Here is a 21,499-nt window from a genome sequence, read left to right as displayed (position 1 = left end):
TAAAATATTTTATCCTAAAAATATAAAGTATAAGGAATAATGATAAACCCTATGTACCAGCTTAAGAAATGGACTAGTAACACCACTGGGGCTCTGTGTGTGACTCCCCAGTGTGACCCTCCACCTTTCTCTCCCCAAAATAACCCTATTCTGAATTGCAATCTTCTTGGTTTTCTTGAAAATTTTAACACATATATATGTAACTCCAAGCAATATATTGCTTAGTTTTGCATGTTTTTGAACTATGTATATTTGGGGTCAAACTTTATTACTCATCTGCAAATTATTGTTATTATTTGCTCATTTCCTTTGAGTCATCTGTCTTGACATAGATCATTCATTTTCACTGATGGAAAAAACAACAAAATTTACATAATCCATTCTCTGATAGGTATTTGGGTTTTTTCTCTATTCTGCTGTTATGAATATACTTGTACAACTCCTTTGGAGATGTGAAAGTTTCCATAGGATTTTAGTTATGTACAGGGGTGAGAGTCAAAATATTTAACAACTGGTAATACATAGATCTTTACTTGTTCTCCTTCCCCACTCCCACTCTGAGACAAATTCTTCTGTGCAGGTGGTTTATTTTGGAAAATGATTCCAAGGAACAGGAATAGGGGCTGGGAAGTTTGAAACATGAGGGAGGAAAAGCCAATCCAAGGCTGTTTCTGAGATGATCACCTGCTGGAGGCCACTGAGGCTTGATAGTGAAGATTCTGCAAGGGCCTGTGAAGAACACACCTCAGAATTGTCCACCTAAGGGGTGTGTATTTGCATACTGGCTCCCATCCCCATTGTTTAAAAGATGGACCATAGGGTGCCAACTCTCTAGCACCTCCTCTTTTGACCATAGGTGAAAATGACAGAGTGAATTCAAATCAGTTCCAAGTTGTGAGGCAGAGAAAGCCCAGCCCAGAAATTATGGTGATGCAAGGTGCTGTCAGGTTATACCTGGACAGCTGATTGCTGCAACAACTGGAATAAAAAGGTGGGCCAAGAGGATGTCAAGTGGACCAAAAAAAGACCAGTACTGATACAAATAATTGAATAATAAATGGAGGATAAGAGACAGCTCTTCCTTATGGTAGAATTCTAACAAATAAACGTAGAGAAATAATTTAAGTAGAAAATCACGATTATTAGGCAAATAGTACAGGAATGATTGTTGCCACCAAGAAACGACCACAAAGGCTTAAACTAGTGAGTGAAAGTGTAATGGGAAACAGGATGTTTACATGGTCTAAAACGATCCCACAAGACACTTATTAGCCACAAAGGGGTGAATAGTAACCTTACCATGGCAGATCAAGGTTAATGTCATCAATAAGACTACATGCTAATGGCACTGAGAAGGCCACATCACTTTTGCAGCATTCTAACAAAAACGCAGAGCCTTAACCTAATCCTAAGAAAATATCAGGCCAACCAGAATTGAAGGGTATTCTAGAAAGTAACTGCCAGTACTCTTTAAAAATGTCAAGAAAAAAGAGACTGAGGAACTGTCAGATTGGAGGAGACTAAGGAGACATGAAAATAAGTGCAATGTGGGATCCGTGATTAAATCCTGGACCAGAAAAAGGGCAGTAAATTGGAAAATTGACAAGATCCAACTAAAATCTGTAGATTAGTTAATCCTCTTATATCAATGTGAATGTCCTGGTTTGAGTAAGATGTTAATTAGGGGAAGCTGGGTGTTGGGGGGAACTCTGTGTGCCATTTTCACAACTTTTTTGTTAAGTCTAAAATTATTTCAAAATACAAAGCTAAAAAACTAAATACTGGGGGATCTTATTAAAATACAGAATCCAGGGGCACTTGGGTGGCTCAGTTGATTGAGCATCCAACTTTTGATTCTAGCTCAGGTCATGATCTCACAGTTGTGAGATGGAGCCCCGTGTTAGGCTCTATGCTGTCAGCACAGACTGAGATTCTCCCTCTCTCTCTGCCCCTTCCCCACTCACATGTACTCTCTCTGGAAATAAAAAACAAAACAAAACAAAAAAAAAACAAAATAAAATAAAATAAAATAAAATAAAATAAAATAAAATAAAATAAAATAAAATACAGGATCTGATTTAGAAGATCTGGAATGGGGCCTGAAATTACGTTTTCTGAAAAGCACTTTGGGGACACCAAAGCTACTGGTCTCAACAACGTATTTGGGACTTTTATTCCCCCCATTGTGTTGAAGTGAAACTGATATGCAATTAACTTGCAAAAAGTAAATGTAATTTGGTGAGTTTTGACATATGCATACACCCATGAGACCACTGCCACTATTAACATAATGAATTTATTGTTGAGAGTCAATTTTACATGGCTCTCTCATTTGTTTGTCTTACAAGAAGAGGCACTGAGGCCTTTGTCCCAAAATACACATCTCCATCCAGAACAGAGGGCATTTTTGCTTATTATCCACTATAATAAAAATAGTTTCCTCTGGAGTAAGCATTGGACATGTTTACTTGCAGCTCATTACAAAAGACTCAAATTTCCTCAGCTTGAGAGTCCTCAGCTGTACAGAAGACTCAGTGTGTGCACAGCATCAACCTGGACTGCTCCATGTAGGAGTTGAGTGGCAAAGGAAACCAATGTAAATATGAAGATTGTGATGTTTGCTATGCCATGAGTAAAAAGTCCTTAATCTCTGACCCAGGAGTCTCCTATCTTCTGCCAATATCCATAGAACTGTGGGACACTAACTTATTACTTTCCAAGTAGAGTAAAAAAAATTTTTTTTGCCTTTCTTATTCTTTTTTTTCCAATATATGAAGTTTATTGTCAAATTGGTTTCCATTCAAGTAGAGTAAAATTTCAAACTCCTTCTCAGTTCTTGACAGCATTTGGTGATGAAGCCGAGATGCTGACAGAGACTGGACTTTCTAGGAGAGACAGGACGAGAGGCTTGTGGACTGCATGAGGATACAGGAATTTCCTAGTATCTGCTAGCTAATGTTCTTACCCAAGTGGCAGGTGAGAAGGAAGGGAAATTAGCAAATCTAATATATCTGCCCTAAAATCTTCACCTCTTAATGGGTTCTGTTCCTTTTTCTAAGTAGTAAAAAACCCATCATTATTCCCTACCATCCCCATTTTTTCCTACAATTTTTTACAATTGCAAGGTTCTTTAAAAATATTGCTATAAAATAGATAAATTTCGGAAAAGTCAGCTCCACATTATCTCCATAATAGCCCCTTTCCTTATCCTCCTCTTTAGACTAATATTACTTTGACCTAAAATAAAATTAAAAGAAAACCCCTTTACACTATTAAGTGAATGTCTATCATCCTTCAAATATCCTACTTTGGAGTGATACCATGGTCTCCATTACAGTCAAGGAATGGAATCCAGACTGACTGAATCCTTCACCATCTGGATGTCACTTCACCATACTGGATGTGTATGTGTGCAAACGCGAAGCAATGAACAGAGAAAGACTAAATAAAAATGGCCTTAAAACATAATATGTATAGAAAAATCATTTACTTTTTCATTGTAGTTTCCCAAATAATTTTAGGTAATTTTCAGAAGGGATTTTTAACTACTAGGTTGATTCTATCATATTAGTATTTGAATTTTTCCTCATTATTTAAAATCTAAGTATTTAAAAATACAGTATATTGTCACAACAAATTATAGCATCTTTTTCCCACCGCAAAGGATTAACCCTCTTCTCTAGTAATTTCCCTTGTGCAAGAATGTAGAATATAGAATGATAAGTCTAACATGATCTAAAGAGGCAGGGTTTCACCTTTCTTCTCTGACCGTATTAAGCTCACATTTATCTTGAGTAACAATTGAGTAACATATGCTTATTTCTCTGTGACCTTCTTAATGTGCAAAAACCAAAACAGGAAATAGTATTAAAGAATTTCCAGGTAAAATTAAAAAACAAATCCAAAAGTTAAAGTGGAAAAAAGGTAAGGGAAAAACTTACATAATACATTTCTATTGCAATGCATCCTAGATTTTAACTGTAGATCTTAGCATTGATTTATGAGGTTCTCAATGACTATTTAGTATAATTCTGAAATTTGTAAAGAACATCAGAGAAATAAGATTACAAATTTGTTGATGCATATGAATTACAATCAAAATTGTCTTGCACAAATAGGGAAATTTCAAATTAGTTTTCCACAAAATCATTCTGAAACATTTATACAAATCAGCTTATTTTAAATAAAAATGATTACAAACATAATGATAGCTTATGTACAAAATATGTATTTGTACACCCTATTTAACATTCTAAGGAAAAGTATCCTTGAAAGTTTTTTGCCATTATACAATATTACGACTATACTACACGAATACAGAAAGAATGTGAGAACTCTTCTGCTCCCTACATTATAAAATCACATTCAAGTGCTGTATACACTTTGCCTAGAAGGATTTAGGAATGTTACTTAATGACTTCTTAAGTCACTGGACTGATTTTAAAGTTGTTTTTTGTTTTTTTTTTTTTAAAGAGATTTAATCTAAAGATGGCTCATTTAGCAAACACCCCAATTAGCAAATGGACAAAAGATATGAACAGGCATTTCACTGAAAAGGATAAACAGATGGCAAAAAAGCACATGAATAGATGTTAAGCATCATTATTAATTAGGGAAATGCAAATTAAAACCACATTGAGAAAACTTCACACCTATCACTGTGGTGAAATAAAAAATTGTGACACCAAATGCTGGTGAGGATATGGAGAAACTGGATCTTTCATCCACTGCTGGTTGGAATGTAAAATGGTACTGCTACTCTCGAACAGTCTGAAAGTTTCTTGGAAAGATATGGCTCATTTAAACTCAAACCTTACATCATTTATATTCTAAATAGTATAGATATCTGTACAGATACAGCCACTTTATTTCAATAAACCAAATTTATAATAAAGGGGGGAAAGGCAGTAGAAATAGAATACAGAGAACTTCAGAAATAATCTGACTGTTCAGGTTCCTGTCTCCAACATTCCCACTCCCAAGATCATTCCTGCATTCCCCTAAGGGCAAAGGTCCCATGGGAATGTGGTGACAATATAGCCAGTAACTTAGAACCGATGCTGGTACCAAAATATTTATGGCTATGAGGCTCCAAAACTTAAAAACATGTCATTCTGGATCACCTATTTGACTTCTCTGGGGTTACTATTTTGACTGGTTTGAAACAGATGACCCAGTATTGGGTATGCAAGATGATTCTGGGACCAAGCAAGTCCAGAGTATGTTTTAATTCTAACTGAGAAACATGATCTAGATTTCCCAAAGGGATTCAGAGTCTTTGGGGGTAGCTCGGAGCCTTCTAGGCTATCCCTGGATGACTCTAGAATCACTTCAAGTCGAAGAACTCCAGGGTCCTCTTTTCAGAGAATTATAAAATTCTTGCCAAACTCTTGGATTAGATTACTTTTAATTAAAGCCTGGTCCCCGGTAGAAGTCCTCTGCAGAAGGGGCTGTTTCTGAAGTTACTTCCCTCTAATGCCAGAGGGCTTGGTATTCTTAAGATTCAATCGGTGAGCTGTATACAATCAAATACACAAAACCTGTGAATGAACAGGCTTTAACCATACCTTAGAAAGTTGATATAACTATGTGTATTTATAGATGTGTATCTCTACACAAATATATATGCAAATATATAAACATGAAGAATTTAAAAATAAACGGTATGATATGAGGATTCTAGCTCTCCTAAGTTGACCCTTGAACAACATGGGGGTTAGGAGTGCTGACCCCCTGTGCAGTCAATGTATAATTTTTGACTCCCCCCAAAACTTAACTAGCCTACTGTTGACCAGAATCCTTACCGATAATATAAACAGTTGGTTAACACACAGTTTGTATCTTATATGTAGTATACACTGTATTCTTACAATAAAGTAAGCTAGAGAAAAGGAAATATTAAGAAAATAATAAGGAAAATACATTTACAGTATGGTACATATATTTATGGAGAAAATCTGCATATAAAGTGGACCTGCACAGTTCAAACCCATGTTGTTCACGGGTCAATGCTGTCCTTCTTAATCCAACAAAACATATTTTACGTGCAACAAATATAAGCTACTTCCTATCAACAAATGCATGTAAATCAAGGATAAAATATATGCGCAAAAAAAAGTTGCACTTATAAAGCAAAAATTCACCCAACCAATAGGAAGGCACAGAGTTAAGTTGTGGAAATAGACACGGTTTCTGCTTCTGGGAAGCTTCCAGTTCGATAGAAGTGTTGCAAGGAGGCAGATAAAAGAGTGATCATCTCTTTTGTTCAGAGATGAAAAGGAAGCAAAAAGGCAGATCACATCAAGATGGTTTACAGACTACATTAATCCTATACTGAAGTCATCAACCCACTCTTCAAAACCACAGAGGATGCAGGCATGGGGATGAGGGTGAGTGGGTAAAAACAGCAGAAGGCAATTACAGCGTAAGATTTTTTTTTTGCCTTAATAACCAGTAAAGTAGAAACACTATTTAAGATACGACCACCTCTTTTTGCTAATAACCATTTCCTAAGATAAAATGAGGCAGAGAGAAAAGGAGTGTCACAGATACTACATCTGCAGAGTCTTCAATTTTCTTCTAATAGTCTATATTAGTGGTTCTCAACTGGGAGTGATATTGCCTCCTGAGGTCCATCTGGCAGTGTTTGGAGACGTTTTTGACCACCGCAACTAGGGGGATGCTACTGGTAGCTAGTGGGTACAGATCAGGGACACTGCTAAATATCCTATAATGCATAGTACAACATCCCAAAATAAAGAATTACTTGTCCCAAATGTCAATAACGTTGAGATTGAGAAGCCATATTATGGTTGGATATAAAAAAATTAAAAATCAGTAAGTCTCAGTATGAAAGCAATTAGTACCACTTTAAGAAGGATTGTACAGAAACATTCTCTTCTGATAAGATAGCTACAGATCTCCTAAAAATACCTGATTGATCCATAATAGGAAAATAAAACATGCTGAGAAATCTTAGCACAATTTTTTTTAACTGCAAATATTAGCATACAAATGAAAACAAACTTGGAAGATGGAAGGGATAATTATTTTGCTCAACTGATTTTGAATAGCAACTGTTTCTACAACTACAAAAGCAAATGTGGTCATGTTCCTGATTTAGGTCAAATCTGGCAAAAGATTTACTAAACTGTGTCACTAAAAAACAATGCGAGGTAGTAAAAATAAATTAACTCCTAGACAAACAGAAGGAAAAATTAGCCACTGATTTTTGAGATGCTCAATTCTGATGAGACATATTCTAAGTTACTCTCTCACATTACCTAAAAGGTATTAAACCTTTATTTTGTGGTTTTATGATGTAAAGACGAATGTGAAAAAGAAATGAGCTAACAGATTTTTAGGTATTAATAATATTACAATTCAGTATATCTTAATACAGAAAGACAATTCTTTCCTATGAAACCATACCCACTGAGAAGCAGAATCTGTAAGAAATAGTAAAACAGCAGAGATGCTTGCATATGATCTGATTTTGGTTAAAAGGCCTATAAATGCTCACTAAGCTTTGTAAAAAGGACATAAAAAATGAAAAAGAATAAAAGAACACTATCTACATAATGGAATCTAACTTGTTACAGTAACAAAACACCTCCACTTAACAAAAATATTTCCAAATCTTAGTTCATGGAGTTAATGATACCATTGGCTATAATGATTCCATCAAAAATGTTAATACTTTAAGAAGACATAGTTCACTGAAATAGAATTTGGTGAAATGCAATGTGGCCCCTAGATCTCTATCACATCTGTCACTGAAATAGATACATGTGACAGCAACCACAAAATTCCCTGCAACAGTCACTTTTTAAATTACATTAGTATTTAACAACTAGTTCTAGAACAGTAGGACTTCATGTGACAAAGCCTGACTAAGAGAGAAATAAATTCATTATTGCTACAAGTCTAAATGGAACCTAGCCCAAATAGAGAGAGGGCCAAACAGTATGAGAACAGGTTGGAAGGTAGTCTCCTTCCATAGGACAATTTTACACCAGGCCTAAAGCTACTCACAACTCTGATTCTTTTACATTTGTTTCTATCAAGAAAGTTTGATATTGTAGAACTGTCCCTGCTCCTTTCTGTGGAGCTCTGGCCCAGGTGGTTATAGGGCAATCATTAGCATGGATATACTCTGATTACCTCTGTCCGCTACCCACTGATGCTGAGAGAGATGAGCAGATTGGACAAAAATAAAAGATATCTGGACAAGTTAAATACCGCAGTGAAGGCAATTCTTATATCACCAATGAATTAGGGCACTTTCTTCAAATTAAGCACTGTCAATTAGGCACTTAGTAAAAGCAAAAGACATTTATGCAAGCATCTCAACAACAAAGATAAAGAACAGGAAAAGAAAAGCAAGATTTATATTCACTAGCTGGATTTTGAAAAACAAAAACAAAAACGGGATGTTATACTTTAGGCAGAAGTTTTTGAAAGAAATGCTGTTTGAGAAAGAAAATATCTTCTTGTTCCTGATGAATCAAGACCCTTTTTAGTTTCATTAACTAAAGTTATTTTTCCAATACATACAGAATGTTCAGATTTTGGTTAAACAAGTAAAAATTAAGGCAGTGTCTTTAAGCCCAATAAAGGAAAGAACTGACTAACAAGTAAGCCTATCTGTGGGGCATATTGAGCTCATATTTGGATACAGTACTGAACAATTATGGTTTTAAATATAAAATATTAACGTTTCAAAATTTTGGCATTTCCTCATTCTTTCTTTCTAGCTGTGTGAACTTCATATAGCCCATTTAATTTTAAAGAATTAAAGGAACACTTGTCACTTAGTTTTGGAACAAAACATGAACGGTGCTTGACCCAGAACTAGTAACTCAGATAGCAAATGTTTGTATAGATCACTGACCCCGTATAAAAAGGAGGAGGACCCATAGCTGTAAAAATATGGCTGGAAATGGCTAATGTCCTTTGGAATTTACTATAAAACAGAAGATACAAAGTTTTGAGGTACTGTTGCCTTACAATTTACCAAGGTTTATATTAAAAAATGAGGGATTTTTTGTTTTGTTTTCAAAAAAGCACTGTTTTTTTTTTCTCTCAGGTTGCAAAGCTCATCTTAAATCTTCTCAGTCATCGTCGTATTGGTTATTATCCCTGAGCTGTGTCTCATCTGCATGTCACGTCAACCAACCATTCCACTTAGTGCTGCATCTTGTTATACCAATTCATGGAGCGTTTCACTGCTTTGACCCAGTTTTCCATACTCATTTCATATTCTTGCCATTTCTTCTGTGGCTTGAAAACCACTTCACTTTGCCTCAGTTTCTTTAGTTCCTCCTTGTCAGTCCAAAACCCTATAGGGAGAAAAAAATTACTCTCAAATTTTAAGGCAAATAAGGAGTCCATAAAGTTTATCCACAAACCTATGTGAACTGGTACACAGATAAACAACTATTGTTTAATTTATTTTTTTAACAACTATTGTTTTAAAACACAATCTAAAATATTTTGCTGCTTTTGAATTTTGTTAGATTGACTATCCCTAGGAATAAATACACCAGGATTTCATAATCTTTTGTTTCTAACTATCAGCTTTATTTCTGTGTGGCATGTTGCGAAAGCATGTCTAGAGCAACCTGACCCTGTCATCATTTACCTTCATAACTTGCTAGAAGGAAAAAAACAAAAAACAAAAAAAAACCCTGAATACAAACAGAAACAAAAACAAAAAACCCTCCACGAAAACCAAGTAAGAAAGAGTATACTTTCTTTTTACATAATTAAAAAACTAAAGATAAATTAAGATTTTTGTCATACATCCTGAGGTACGTGGCAACTCCCTGGGATACTCATAAATCCAAAGTTGGGATTGAATATAATAAGTAGTGTCTTTTTCAAACTACTGTATTTCATCATGATAATATTGCTTTGGCATATATTGTTCTTCACAAAGAGGATCATGTGATTTATAATAAAAAGCAGCAAGAAAACACATTTATAACTATGACCATAGTTACGACTGAGGTGTCTTGTTAATTAGGTATATCTTACCTACTTTGAAGTACTAACATAGTTGACAAATCTTCATGAAATACATTGTCTGTTACCAATAAAGCCGACACAAAATTCTTTGCTCTAAAATTTTGTCAGGTCACATTCTTTCTAATTTACAAAGTCAGCATTTTAGACTTACCTATACTTAAAGATATTAACTAATTTATATAAGTTATTAAAAGACTCAAAAATGGTTTTTATTAGTATAGTACAGTTAGATAAGTCTAGTCAGGAAATTAATAAGCATGTTCTTAAAATCTTTATTTCCAGAACTATTTACTCTCTAAGGACGTACATATTTTTTTAAGTAATTTTTTAAAATATGTATCAAATAGACTCAGTTTCTAGGTGAACTCTGAATATACAGAAGATGTGCATAGCCTTCAAGGCTCAGATTTCTGAAAGAGAAGCAGTCCAACCAGAAATCTCTGCTTCTCTGACACAGTAAAACTGCTCTCTGCAGTCAGGGAAGCCTCTGTGAACTGGTTTGAAATTCAATATAGACAAAAATGAAACAGATAAAGCTCAAACCACTATATTATGTTTAAGACAAATTTGTGTTTGTTAAAGTATATTTAAAATGTTCAAGAGAATCTGACATATTTAGTCTTACAACATGAAAAGGTACAGAAGAATGTGATTTACCTTATAAATAATATTAGAATATTTATGAGCATTTGATTTACTGTAAATATAAGCTTAATTTCTTCATTTTGCAAAAGCTGTTTAAGTTCTTGAGAAGACTTTTAGTTACACTTGTAAGTTTGCTCAGTTAGGCATATGCAATTATTAAAAAGAAAATCAACTGTATTCAATTTATATTAGTTGAAATATACAAAGGAATTTAATTAAATTTGTAAATGGGAATAATTATTTAAGAGAAAGTTATTTTCTTCAATTTAAATTTACCACACATTAATCAATGAACAAATGAAAGTGATTGTTGTAATTTTATTCAAAATTAACAGATTTTTAGTAGAATAAGGTTTAAGTTGAACTTACAAGGTTTCATGCTTTGGGGATTTATAACTTTAACATGTTAAATATTAGCCTAAAATTTTTAACTGTAAGATATCCTGTTTTGTATGAACACTCTTCCCTTCCACAGAGGAACACATTAAATATTCCCAGTGCCCTAAGGCAGCAATGCTGCTTCCTAGGGAGCCCTCTAATTGAAGTCCATTCTTCACCCCTCCCAACTAATCCTCTCACTAACTGCCAAAGTGATCTGTTCAAATACAGATCTGTCCATGTCCCTCCCCTGCTTAAAATTCTTCAGTGGCTCTCCAGTGCCTTCATGATAAAGTTCAAACTCTTCCTTATGAGGAGTCCACCCCAACTGGACCTCTCTTCCTCTCCAGCCTTCCATCTTGGTGTTCCTCTAATAGCACTTACCGTAAAGGGCTGGGATATTGGCACAAGGTGCTTTCTTTATTAGACCACTTAGCTCTTATGGCTCCTCACCTCCTCACCTGGCTGTCTGCTAACTCCTTCAAAACTGAGCCTCCTTGGAGAGCCTATACCACTTGCTTAATGCCACGGCTGTTCGCCAGGTTTAACACACAAGTATAATAATTTGTTGACTTGTCTGACTGTACCTAGAGACTCCCATAGCAGGGACTACGTTTTTAAACCTCTTTATTCCCAGCAGTGACTGTCATGCAGCAGGTACTCAACCAATTTTCAATAAATGAAAGAATGGAGTGGTTCCTAATGCCAAAGAAAAGCCTATCTACTCAGAAAGTCTACCCAGAGACCTTCCCTTTGCAGAAGACAGAGCGGCTGAGAACTAATTTTCCCTGCCTCATAATTCTGAGTGAAGAAGTGAAACGAGGATGGAAGAAGTACAACCAGACCATCCACAGAGGAGGTCACAGGAATATTTTGTGAGTAATGTGCATCTGTGTATGGAGCTTACTGGACACCAAGGTTTTCCAGACCCTCTCTATAATTCTGTCATTTGGGAAGAGAAATGCTATTGGCAAGAAACAGCCTGCAAGACAGCCCTCGCTTTTATAAAATCCACACATACCCACAGCAAGGCCAGCTAGAGAAGCTGCACCAAGGCACGACATGTCTGTGTTGACAGGTCTCTCTATTTTCTCATTAATCAGGTCTGAAGTCATCTGCATGACAAAATCATTCTTACAAACTCCTCCATCTGCCCTGTGGGGAGCAAGATATTTGAGATAAATTATTCCAACAAATGCATAAAAACATTATTCATCCTTTTTAAAAGGGCCACATATGTTTTTTTAGATCCTTGATTTTTTTTTTTAAGCTCAACTTTTTAATTCCAAAATTATATCACTTGGCACTGACCTGAGGATAAATAAAGGTCCTTGCTAGGTAATCTTCAAACATTTTTCTTTATTCCTAACATCAATTTTCTCACCTGTCCTGTTCGTCCTGGGACTAGTTTAAAATAGGCCAAGTAAATTAAGCCAACATAAAAATTCATTTGGACATCCCAGCAAAGAAAATTTGATGGTTCCATGTCAAAAAGATGGCCACACACCCGAAAAAGAGATTTTAAAGATGCTTATGATAGGGGTGGCTAGCTGGCTCGGTTGGTGAAGCGTGCAACTCCTGATCTTGGGGTTTTGAGTTCAAGCCCCACATTAGGTGTAGAGATTACTTAAAAATAAAATCTTAAAAAAAAATAAAAACAGATCTTTATAATATACATCTGGGTGTTAAGATCATCTTAAATTCTATATTGTGTTATATTCTCTATAAATCCAAAATTAGCTTCCCTTTGCTCTCCAAATTCCTATGACCAAGAATGTTGTTGCAAAGAAGGTAGGCATATGTATATTTTTAATCCTGACTAGTCATAATGATGAAAGCACTAATAGCAGTTACCACTCGCTTTGATTTCTAATTAAATCTAATGGAAACAAAGTTTACGTACCGGACTTTTGTCACAGGGATATTGATCTCTTTCTGCATCAACTCATATAACTGTTTGTTTCTAGTCAAAAAATCAAGATAACTGTTTAGAAGAAATTCATATCATGATAATTTCCTATTCTTTTCAAATTGAGAAAAAACTGTGGTTTTATATATATGATATTTATAAAATATGCAAAAGAAAACAAATATATGATGTTAACTGAAGTTGATATTAGATGGGGCCTTGGGCTTTTCACCTTGATAAAAGGGACCATATTTTTCATTTAGAATTAAATTTAATCTATTATCATTCCTACAAATAAAAATTTAAAGCAACCATTCATTTAATAGAAAGCTATAAAGATGACATACCATGCATAACACCTAATAGAATTCATCAAATAAGAAATTATCATTTTGTAATCAGAAATTTTTATTTTAAATGTTCCAAGTGTTCCATACTCATGACAGCCACACTCTTAATTTTAATAAACTACAAATGTGCCATAATGAAAAGATCACAGGGAAATATACAAAAAAATACTTTTGGTGATTTAATCTTTGAGCATTATATTTAGAATTCTCCTTTATGAATAAGTATACAAAAACCTTTGAAAGTCCAAACTTTAAATCTTTTATGCATAAGAAATTAGATACAGTTGACCCTTGGATAACGTGGGGATTAGGGGTGCCAATTCACCACAAAATCAAAAATCTGTGTAAGTTTTGACTCCCCCCCAAACTTAACTACTAATAGCCTACTACTGGTGGGAAGCCTTACTGATAAGTCAGTTAACACAGAGTTTGTATGTTATATATATTGCATACTGTCTTCTTACAATAAAGAAAGCTAGAGAAATGAAAATGTTATTACTAAAATCATAAAGAAAGTCCATTTACAGTACCATATTGTATTTTTTGAAAAAAATTCACATATAAGTGGACCGCACAGTTCAAACCCATGTTGTTCAAGGGTCAACTGTATTTTTAAAAATCATTCTATTTTCAGATATCAGATCTAAGTGGTATTGGTACTATTAAATATTAAAAAAAAAAGATGTTAAGGAAATTAGCAATAATTATGTTACAAACAGTATGAATTTAAAGGTATAAATGCTCATTCAAAATTAAGAAATTTCAGGGGCACCTGGGTGGCTCAGTCAGTTGAGCGTCTGACTTTACCTCAGGTCATGATCTCACGGGTTCGTGAGTTCAAGCCCCACATCCGGCTCTCTGCTGTCAGCACAGAGCCAGCTTCAGATGTTCTGTCCCCCTCTCTCTCTGCCCCTTCCCCGCTTGCACTCTCTCTCAATAAATAAATAAAAACATTTTAAAAATTAAGAAATTTCATAATTCAGTTTAGGAGAAATTAATAAAAGCAAATGGCAATACTGTATGGGGCGAGGTTAGTTTAAGGCCGGTTTTGGTACCTGAAAGCTATTGATTCCAATATTGCTCGTACAAGATGGTATTTACTGGTGGAAGGCTTCAAACCCATAAAAGAGGCACATGCATAGGGGTCATCTAATGGAGCCTAAAGAAGAGATAGTAACAATTTTTATTATTGTTCTAAATTAAATCTATGGACTTACAGACATACGCAATAAAAACATACCCATGTTAGAAAAAAACAATGCTTATTTAGAGTTAAGAAGTCTTAAAATAAATGACAGTCCCTAAACATGTTAACTATTAAGATAACTCTCTAATAGGACTTAAACAAGGTTGAGTTATAGATATTGGACTTAGCTAAACCTTCTGTTGGAGCTCATACAAAGATAAGGGACTAAAGCAGAGTAACAACTTATTAAATATCTAGCCTTACAAGAGGAAATGAAAAGCAATTCTAGTATTTCTCCTTTCCACCACGTGTGAAGTTTTTACACTGAAATTGTTTTTGTAAAGTAGCTTTTTGAGGGTATAAGTTAATCTTAGTAAAAAACCATAATGCAGAATGTATGTTTTTCAGTGTCATAACTTATACCTAATATTTTTTCAGACATTCAAACTAAACTCTTCTATTTCTTAGCTTAATAGTCATATTGCCTAATATGAGAAATGACCTAGCCTAACATCTGTCTTTAAAAGAGCCAAAGTCTTGTAGTGTCCGGGTGGCTCAGTCAGTTAAGCGTCCAACTTCGGCTCAGGTCATGATCTCATGGTTCATGGGTTCGAGGCCTACACTGGGCTCTGGGCTGACAGGGCAGAGCCTGCTTCAGATCCTCTGTCTACTTGTCTCTCTGTCTCTCCCCAAATTGTGCTCTCTCTCTCTCAAAAAATAAATAAACGTTAAAAAAATAAAAGAGCCGAAGTCCTGAGGTGGAATTATGTATCTATCAGATGAATTTTGTATTCATTGCATCCCCAGAAATCCAAGACAATTCTAGGACACAAAGGTAAAGAACAAAGACCCTTGCCAGAGCTTATGGTCTCACTAGGAAAGATACAGAAGAACAGTTCCAACATCTGATAACAGGTCATGACAGAGGGATGTGCTAGTGCTGTCAGAAAATGATGGTCCCCAGGAAAAGCACCTTCTAGCTTCAGGGCCTTGACATATCATCTCATTACCTGGAAAACTTTTTACTACCCCTTCTCCTAGTTAATCCTTCTCCTCTTCCAAAGCTTGGCTCAGATTCCTCTGGGAAAACTTTGATCCCAGAGACAAGGCCAAGCCACCATCATTGCTTTTACGGAGCCTGATGAACTTTGCTTCATATCATGTATATATAACTACATATGTTTGTGTGGATGTTTGTTGAAACTCTATCTTCCCCGTGGAAACTCATTTAATGTACTTCCTATGTGTCTCCAGGTCCTTGCAATGCATCTGGCCCCCACAGGGAATCAACACACATTTGTTCAGTCAATGAACGAACAATACTTTTCCTCATTATTTAACTGAAGAAATTCCATATTACATCTTATCTGTACTGTAGCTATGATTTTCCTCCTATTGTGATTTTATCCTGATAATTTTTCAAATTTATTAACATGTTTTGGTGATCCACTCAGTAAAAGCTTACTTATACAGTAACACTGGTCTATATCAGGTGGTAGAATACTGTATTAGTGCCTAGTAGTGTGCTATGGTTTTTTTTTTCTGCATAAAAATTACTCCTTCTAATTAATACACCACATAAAATCCTGGTATGACCGGACTGAAATGACTTTTGTAAAAACAGCTATGGACATAATTTATAATTAGTAGTAGGTCAATTTGAGGGGGTAATAAAGTCCATAGACACCTAAACATTTCTTATAGGTTAAATGTCCCTGCATTAGTTAGTCCAAGTGAATCTGTCTTTGGGATGATATGGTAGGAAAAACACTGGGAAGTCCTTTAGGTCTGGTCACATCTCAACAGGGCAGACAGCCTCCAGCCACACCTTCAATCCGTCACTGTCAATCCCTTGAGTAAGCCTCCCAGACCATCAACCAACTAGGAACAGGGAGATTCTGTAAAGTTTTGCTTGGAGCCCTGAGCTAACCTTGCAGACCCCTGCCCAAGGCATAGACTATCAGCCTCGGCAGGCCCTTGTCACCATGGGTATCTTAGCCTAAACTGCTGGGTACTTGTAAGATGGTTAATGTCAACATGCCTCTTGCCCGTTGTCAACCTTGAACCTAAAGGCATCTACTGTGTCTTCCCGTTCTCATATTTTATGTTATATACCATAAACCAGTACAACAGAAGAGTTAAGAACCTGGACTCTGGAGTCAGAACAGCTGGGCCCCAAAACCAGCTCTGTTGCTCACTAGCTGTGTGAGACTAGGCAAGTGACTTAACAGCTCTAAATCTTACTTTCCTCATCTTCAGAATGGGATGATAAGAGTATCTTCTGCCTTGCTGAGTTACTGAGGATTAAATGAGACAATGCATGACATTTAGAACTGTGCCTGACACATAGTTCACTACAAATTTTATATTACTATTCTTGCTTACCAAACCCCTTCCCACTAGTGACTTTCTTCATATCCCCTTTCTGTGCCTTCTTCATTCTCCCTTCTATTGTAAATTAATTCTCCCAAACCATAACCAATTCTGAGAAGTTCTTTCTACTTATTTTGTGGTTGCTGTAACAAACCTGCCTCTTTGCTGGGCAAATTGCTTCAGTTGTAGCTATCCAGAGGACTGCCAAGCTTCCATACCACAGGGACCAGAAGAACACTGTACTTCTTTTTTTTTTTTTAATTTTTTGTTTAATATTTATATTTATTTTTGAAGGAAAGAGAGACAGCATGAGCGGGAGAGGAGCAGAGAGAGAGGGAGACATAGAATTTGAAGCAGGCTCCAGGCTCTAAGCTGTCAGCACAGAGCCCAATGCGGGGCTCGAACTCACGAACTGTGAGCTCTAAAACTAAAGGCAGTTCTAATATTCTAAAATTAAAGGCAGTATCACAGATACTTGACCCTTCCTTTCCATTTGCCAATCCCTCGTTTTCTTTAGTTGTTGACACGGGCAGTTTATCAGCAATCTCCCTCCTATTTTCCAAACAGCTTAGAATCAACACACTATTGTCTGAATTAACTTTCGGTTTCTACTTAAGAGTTTCGTGTTACATTAGGAAATACTTGAGTTTGTAGTCCTCCTCCACCCTTCTCAAACCCACCAGATTGCCAGGTTGCAATCATGGCAGGGAAGGGACATATTTTATTAACGTGAAATTAAAAACCGCATCTGTGAGAGTTTCCTCCGATCTTTTGGGTTTTAGTAATACTTTTTATCATATATTTCATATTATTTTTACAGACATATGGATTGATGCAGAAGTTAAAGACAGCTGCCAAGATAAAGTCACTACTAAAGTCCCCAGCAAATATTTCAAAAGGGAAGAATATATAGTAGCCTAACTACCTTGGCTGATGACAACTATTCATCTAAAGCTTCCTCCTGAAACGTCAATTCAACAAATACTCTTCGCCCCCTGTCCTATGATGGATGCTATTTAGTTTCCTCACGTTACCCTAAAGAGGACCTAGTGCAACCTCTATTATGTCATTTATAAACTTTTAGTCCTTCAGGGTAAAGTACATAGAAGGAAATTATTACAGATACTAAAATAATGCCCAGGGGCACCTGGGTGGTTCAGTGGGTTAAACGTCCAACTTCGGCTCAGGTCATGATCTCGTGGTTTGTGAGTTCAAGCCCTGTGTTGGGCTCTGTGCTGACAGCTCAGAGTGTGGAGCCTGATTCAGATTCTGTGTCTCCCTCTCTCTCTGCCCCTCTCTCTCTCTCTCAAAAATAATAAACATTAAAAAAATTTAAAAAAAATAATGTCCATTTAAATGTCTAGTTTGGAAATACTGTATTTTTAGAGATTTGAAACACTCTGATTTAATCCTTTTCCACCAGTTTCTACATTATATTATCCAAACTTTCAAATTTTGGACTTCAACTGATTGCCTAAATATAGCATGGACTAGAAGAGAATTTTTTGTTTTTTGAAAGGAAATAATATTTAAAGAATGATTAAAAGGATAGGATAAGCTTCCCAAAAAAAGGAATTTTGTTCATAATAATATACCTTGAAAGTTTTTTAAAAAGCCTTTGTAATAATATGCTAAAATCAAAGGCAATATCCATAGATCTTTCAAATAATTACAAAGTCAAATATTACAAAGTCATTTCTCTTACTGGGTTCACTTTCTGATTAGGCAAAGTAACCAATATTCTACCACAACCAAAAGAAAATTTGATTTTTAAAAAAGTTAATGAAATTTATAACTGCACAATATACCCATACGTGTGTGTGTGTGTGTGTGTGTGTGTGTGTGTGAGAGAGAGAGAGAGAGAGAGAGAGAGAGAGAGAGAGGTCTTAACATTATTTTTCTAATTCTCAACTTCTTCTAAGTAAAAAATGTCAATATACTGATACATTTTCCCCACTGGGAAATGGTTAATTTTGGTTATGACAAAATAATGCTAAGTCTTATGTAAAAGTTCTATACCAAACCTACCAACTTTTCATTTCCATAAGGATGGAGTTCTAAGTTGAATTTGCTCCGCTTTCTCATGGAATTAATGCTAGGTCACAGCTTCTCAGCCCTGGAATGTACCTTCACTTTCATACTGCTCAGTGCCCAAACTTTCAAGTAAGAGAGTGGCAGATAAATAATTTTAAATGTAGGTATGAGGAGAGAAATGTCTGTTAATTGCCATTGACTAAGAAAAAAAAATACCTGCAATCCACTAAAAGATGGGACAAAACAGACTCCTTCAGAATCTTCCAAACTTTTGGCCATTTTTTCAGTCTCAGCAACATCTGTGAAAAGGTCTGCAAAAACAAAAATAACAACAAAAATGCTAAAACGAAATGGAGGGGTTGGAGAGGAACAAATAGAATTATGTTATATGACTAACATTTACCTGCATCCACATTTATTATGAATATAGTATGAAAGGTCGCTCACTTGAAAGCATCAACACCAAGGCCAATCTGCTCTAGTATTATCTGGGCTCTCACACTGCATAGTTTATGAGCCCATGGAAGGTCTTCTTAAATGGGCTCTGTATGCAGCAGGCCTTACTTTTTCCTTTAAAGATATTTGGACTGTTTAAAAATCAATTCTCTGCTTTTTTGGCATTAAAATAAATTATTCTCCTGAAGATAACACCAATCCTAGCTTTCTGAGGAAAAAATCATCTACCTATAGTAACCAAGAGAACCAACTGAAAAACTACTCCACCTAATGGGTTCAATAAGGGGCCGGGAATAGGTAGATATATGAAAAGCCAATCTTTAAAAAACAAACAAAAAAATCAAGATCTAATTAATTTAATATACTATTTTTACTGAAGCGTATAACATACATGTAGAAAACTGCACAAATCCTAAGTATACAGCAAGATGAATTTTTAGTGTGAATACACCTAGGTAAACAACATCCAGATCAAGATACAAACTTCTTTTGTTTAACATAAAGCATGTGAAATTCATTCATATTGTTTTTTTTAAAAAAAAAATTTTTTTTTCAACGTTTATTTATTTTTGGGACAGAGAGAGACAGAGCATGAACGGGGGGGCGGGGGGAGCAGAGAGAGAGGGAGACACAGAATCGGAAACAGGCTCCAGGCTCCAAGCCATCAGCCCAGAGCCTGACGCGGGGCTCGAACTCACGGACCGCGAGATCGTGACCTGGCTGAAGTCGGACACTTAACCGACTGCGCCACCCAGGCGCCCCTCATTCATATTGTTAAAAGTGGTTGCACTTCATTCTTACCCTTGTATAATATTCCACTGTGTGACAATATACAATTTATTAAACTATTCTACAGCTGATATGCATTTGGTTAGTTTCTAGTTTTGGGCTAATATACAGAGGCCACTTTGAGCACTCAGACGTTCTTTTGGGTGAACATATGTGTATGTTTCTGTTTGTTATATACCAAGGGATGGTAATGCTAGTCCTAGGGTCTACAAATTTAGGACTAACTTTAGAAGATACTGCCAAACCATTTTCCAAAGTGGTTATACCAAATTAAGGCTCCTGCCAACAGTATGAAACTTGCAGTTATGCCATATTCTTGCCAATAATTGATACTGTCTATGCTTTTCATTTTAGCTATTTTGGTGGATTGCATGATGGTTTGATTTTGTGTTTCTTTATTAACTAACAAAGTTGAAATCCTTTTCATTCATCAGTTGGATATCCTTGTTTGTGAACTGACTCCTGAATGAGCATGTAGGACTGCACAGATCAGATGAAAAAGCTCAAGAATCAGTCATAATGAATATTGAAGGCTTTGTACAGCCTCAAGAAAATTGTTTTAATTTTATTGCATGTTTTGCTATTCTTACAATGAAGAGCTGATTAAAGAGAAAAGTTTAAGAAACACCTATGTTAAAACTCAAGTTAATAAGGCTAGTTCAATAATATCTATAAATTTTATTCAAAATGAATTATCAGATCCATAAATCATATTCATTTGGTCAACATGTTCATACAACACATCAAAATATCTCTAGTACTTCAAAAACTAATTATTAAAAAATAACATTGGTTTTTAAATGTATACTTTAAACAAGTCATGCCTAAATGTCTAAATTTTTCAATCAAAATTTGGAATAATGGCTGGATGGCTGGTTTGAGGAAAAGTTTTTTGGCGACAGGCAAAGAAACAGGAAAAAAAAAAAGAAATACACTTAATTTACATTCTTCATTGGCTGTTCCAATGAATATACTTGCTTGAAGAACTTCTCTAAGTAATCTTCCACTTAAACTCTTCTCAAATGAGCTTACAATGTAAAATCTTTGGGAGTAAGCAGATTTCACTCCGTCTCTCCCACTGAATACAACTAAGAATCCTGACGGAATGCATGGAAAAGCTATCTGAGGACTCAAAAGAATAAGGCCGGCAGGGAACTTGAAGTAATGCCACACCAGTGGTGAGTTTCCTGTTTTCGCTTTCTCTGATATCAGGGACAGCCTAAAACCTAACACTTGGGTCTATATACTGGGTGCACATATGAAGTGCCTCCATAGAAGTACCCCTTTCTGGTCTGAGGTGCAGGACTCAGGAGTCTCTATGGAACAGACAGTAAGTGACAGATAACATTA

The 21,499-nt window shown here is 35.6% G+C and overlaps 1 protein-coding gene across 5 annotated transcripts in view; it reads right to left on the bottom strand.

The window, feature by feature from the left end:
• Positions 1 to 3,470: 3,470 nt before the first annotated feature.
• Positions 3,471 to 21,499, bottom strand: part of GK5 (glycerol kinase 5) — a 79,750-nt gene continuing 61,721 nt past the window's right edge. For all 5 annotated transcript variants that reach the window (XM_023260506.2, XM_023260507.2, XM_045037492.1 and 2 more), the window contains 5 exons: positions 19,121 to 19,215; positions 14,367 to 14,470; positions 12,956 to 13,015; positions 12,074 to 12,207; positions 3,471 to 9,341 (listed from right to left, as the gene is read on the bottom strand). In XM_023260506.2, coding sequence (XP_023116274.1) covers positions 9,187 to 9,341; positions 12,074 to 12,207; positions 12,956 to 13,015; positions 14,367 to 14,470; positions 19,121 to 19,215 — 548 coding nt within the window. In that variant the 3' untranslated portion in view covers positions 3,471 to 9,186. The remainder of the gene's footprint in view (positions 9,342 to 12,073; positions 12,208 to 12,955; positions 13,016 to 14,366; positions 14,471 to 19,120; positions 19,216 to 21,499) is intronic.

This window comes from Felis catus, chromosome C2, assembly GCF_018350175.1.
Source record: "Felis catus isolate Fca126 chromosome C2, F.catus_Fca126_mat1.0, whole genome shotgun sequence".
In the NCBI taxonomy this organism is placed as follows: domain Eukaryota; kingdom Metazoa; phylum Chordata; class Mammalia; order Carnivora; family Felidae; genus Felis; species Felis catus.
This window is presented reverse-complemented; position numbering and strand designations above follow the sequence as displayed.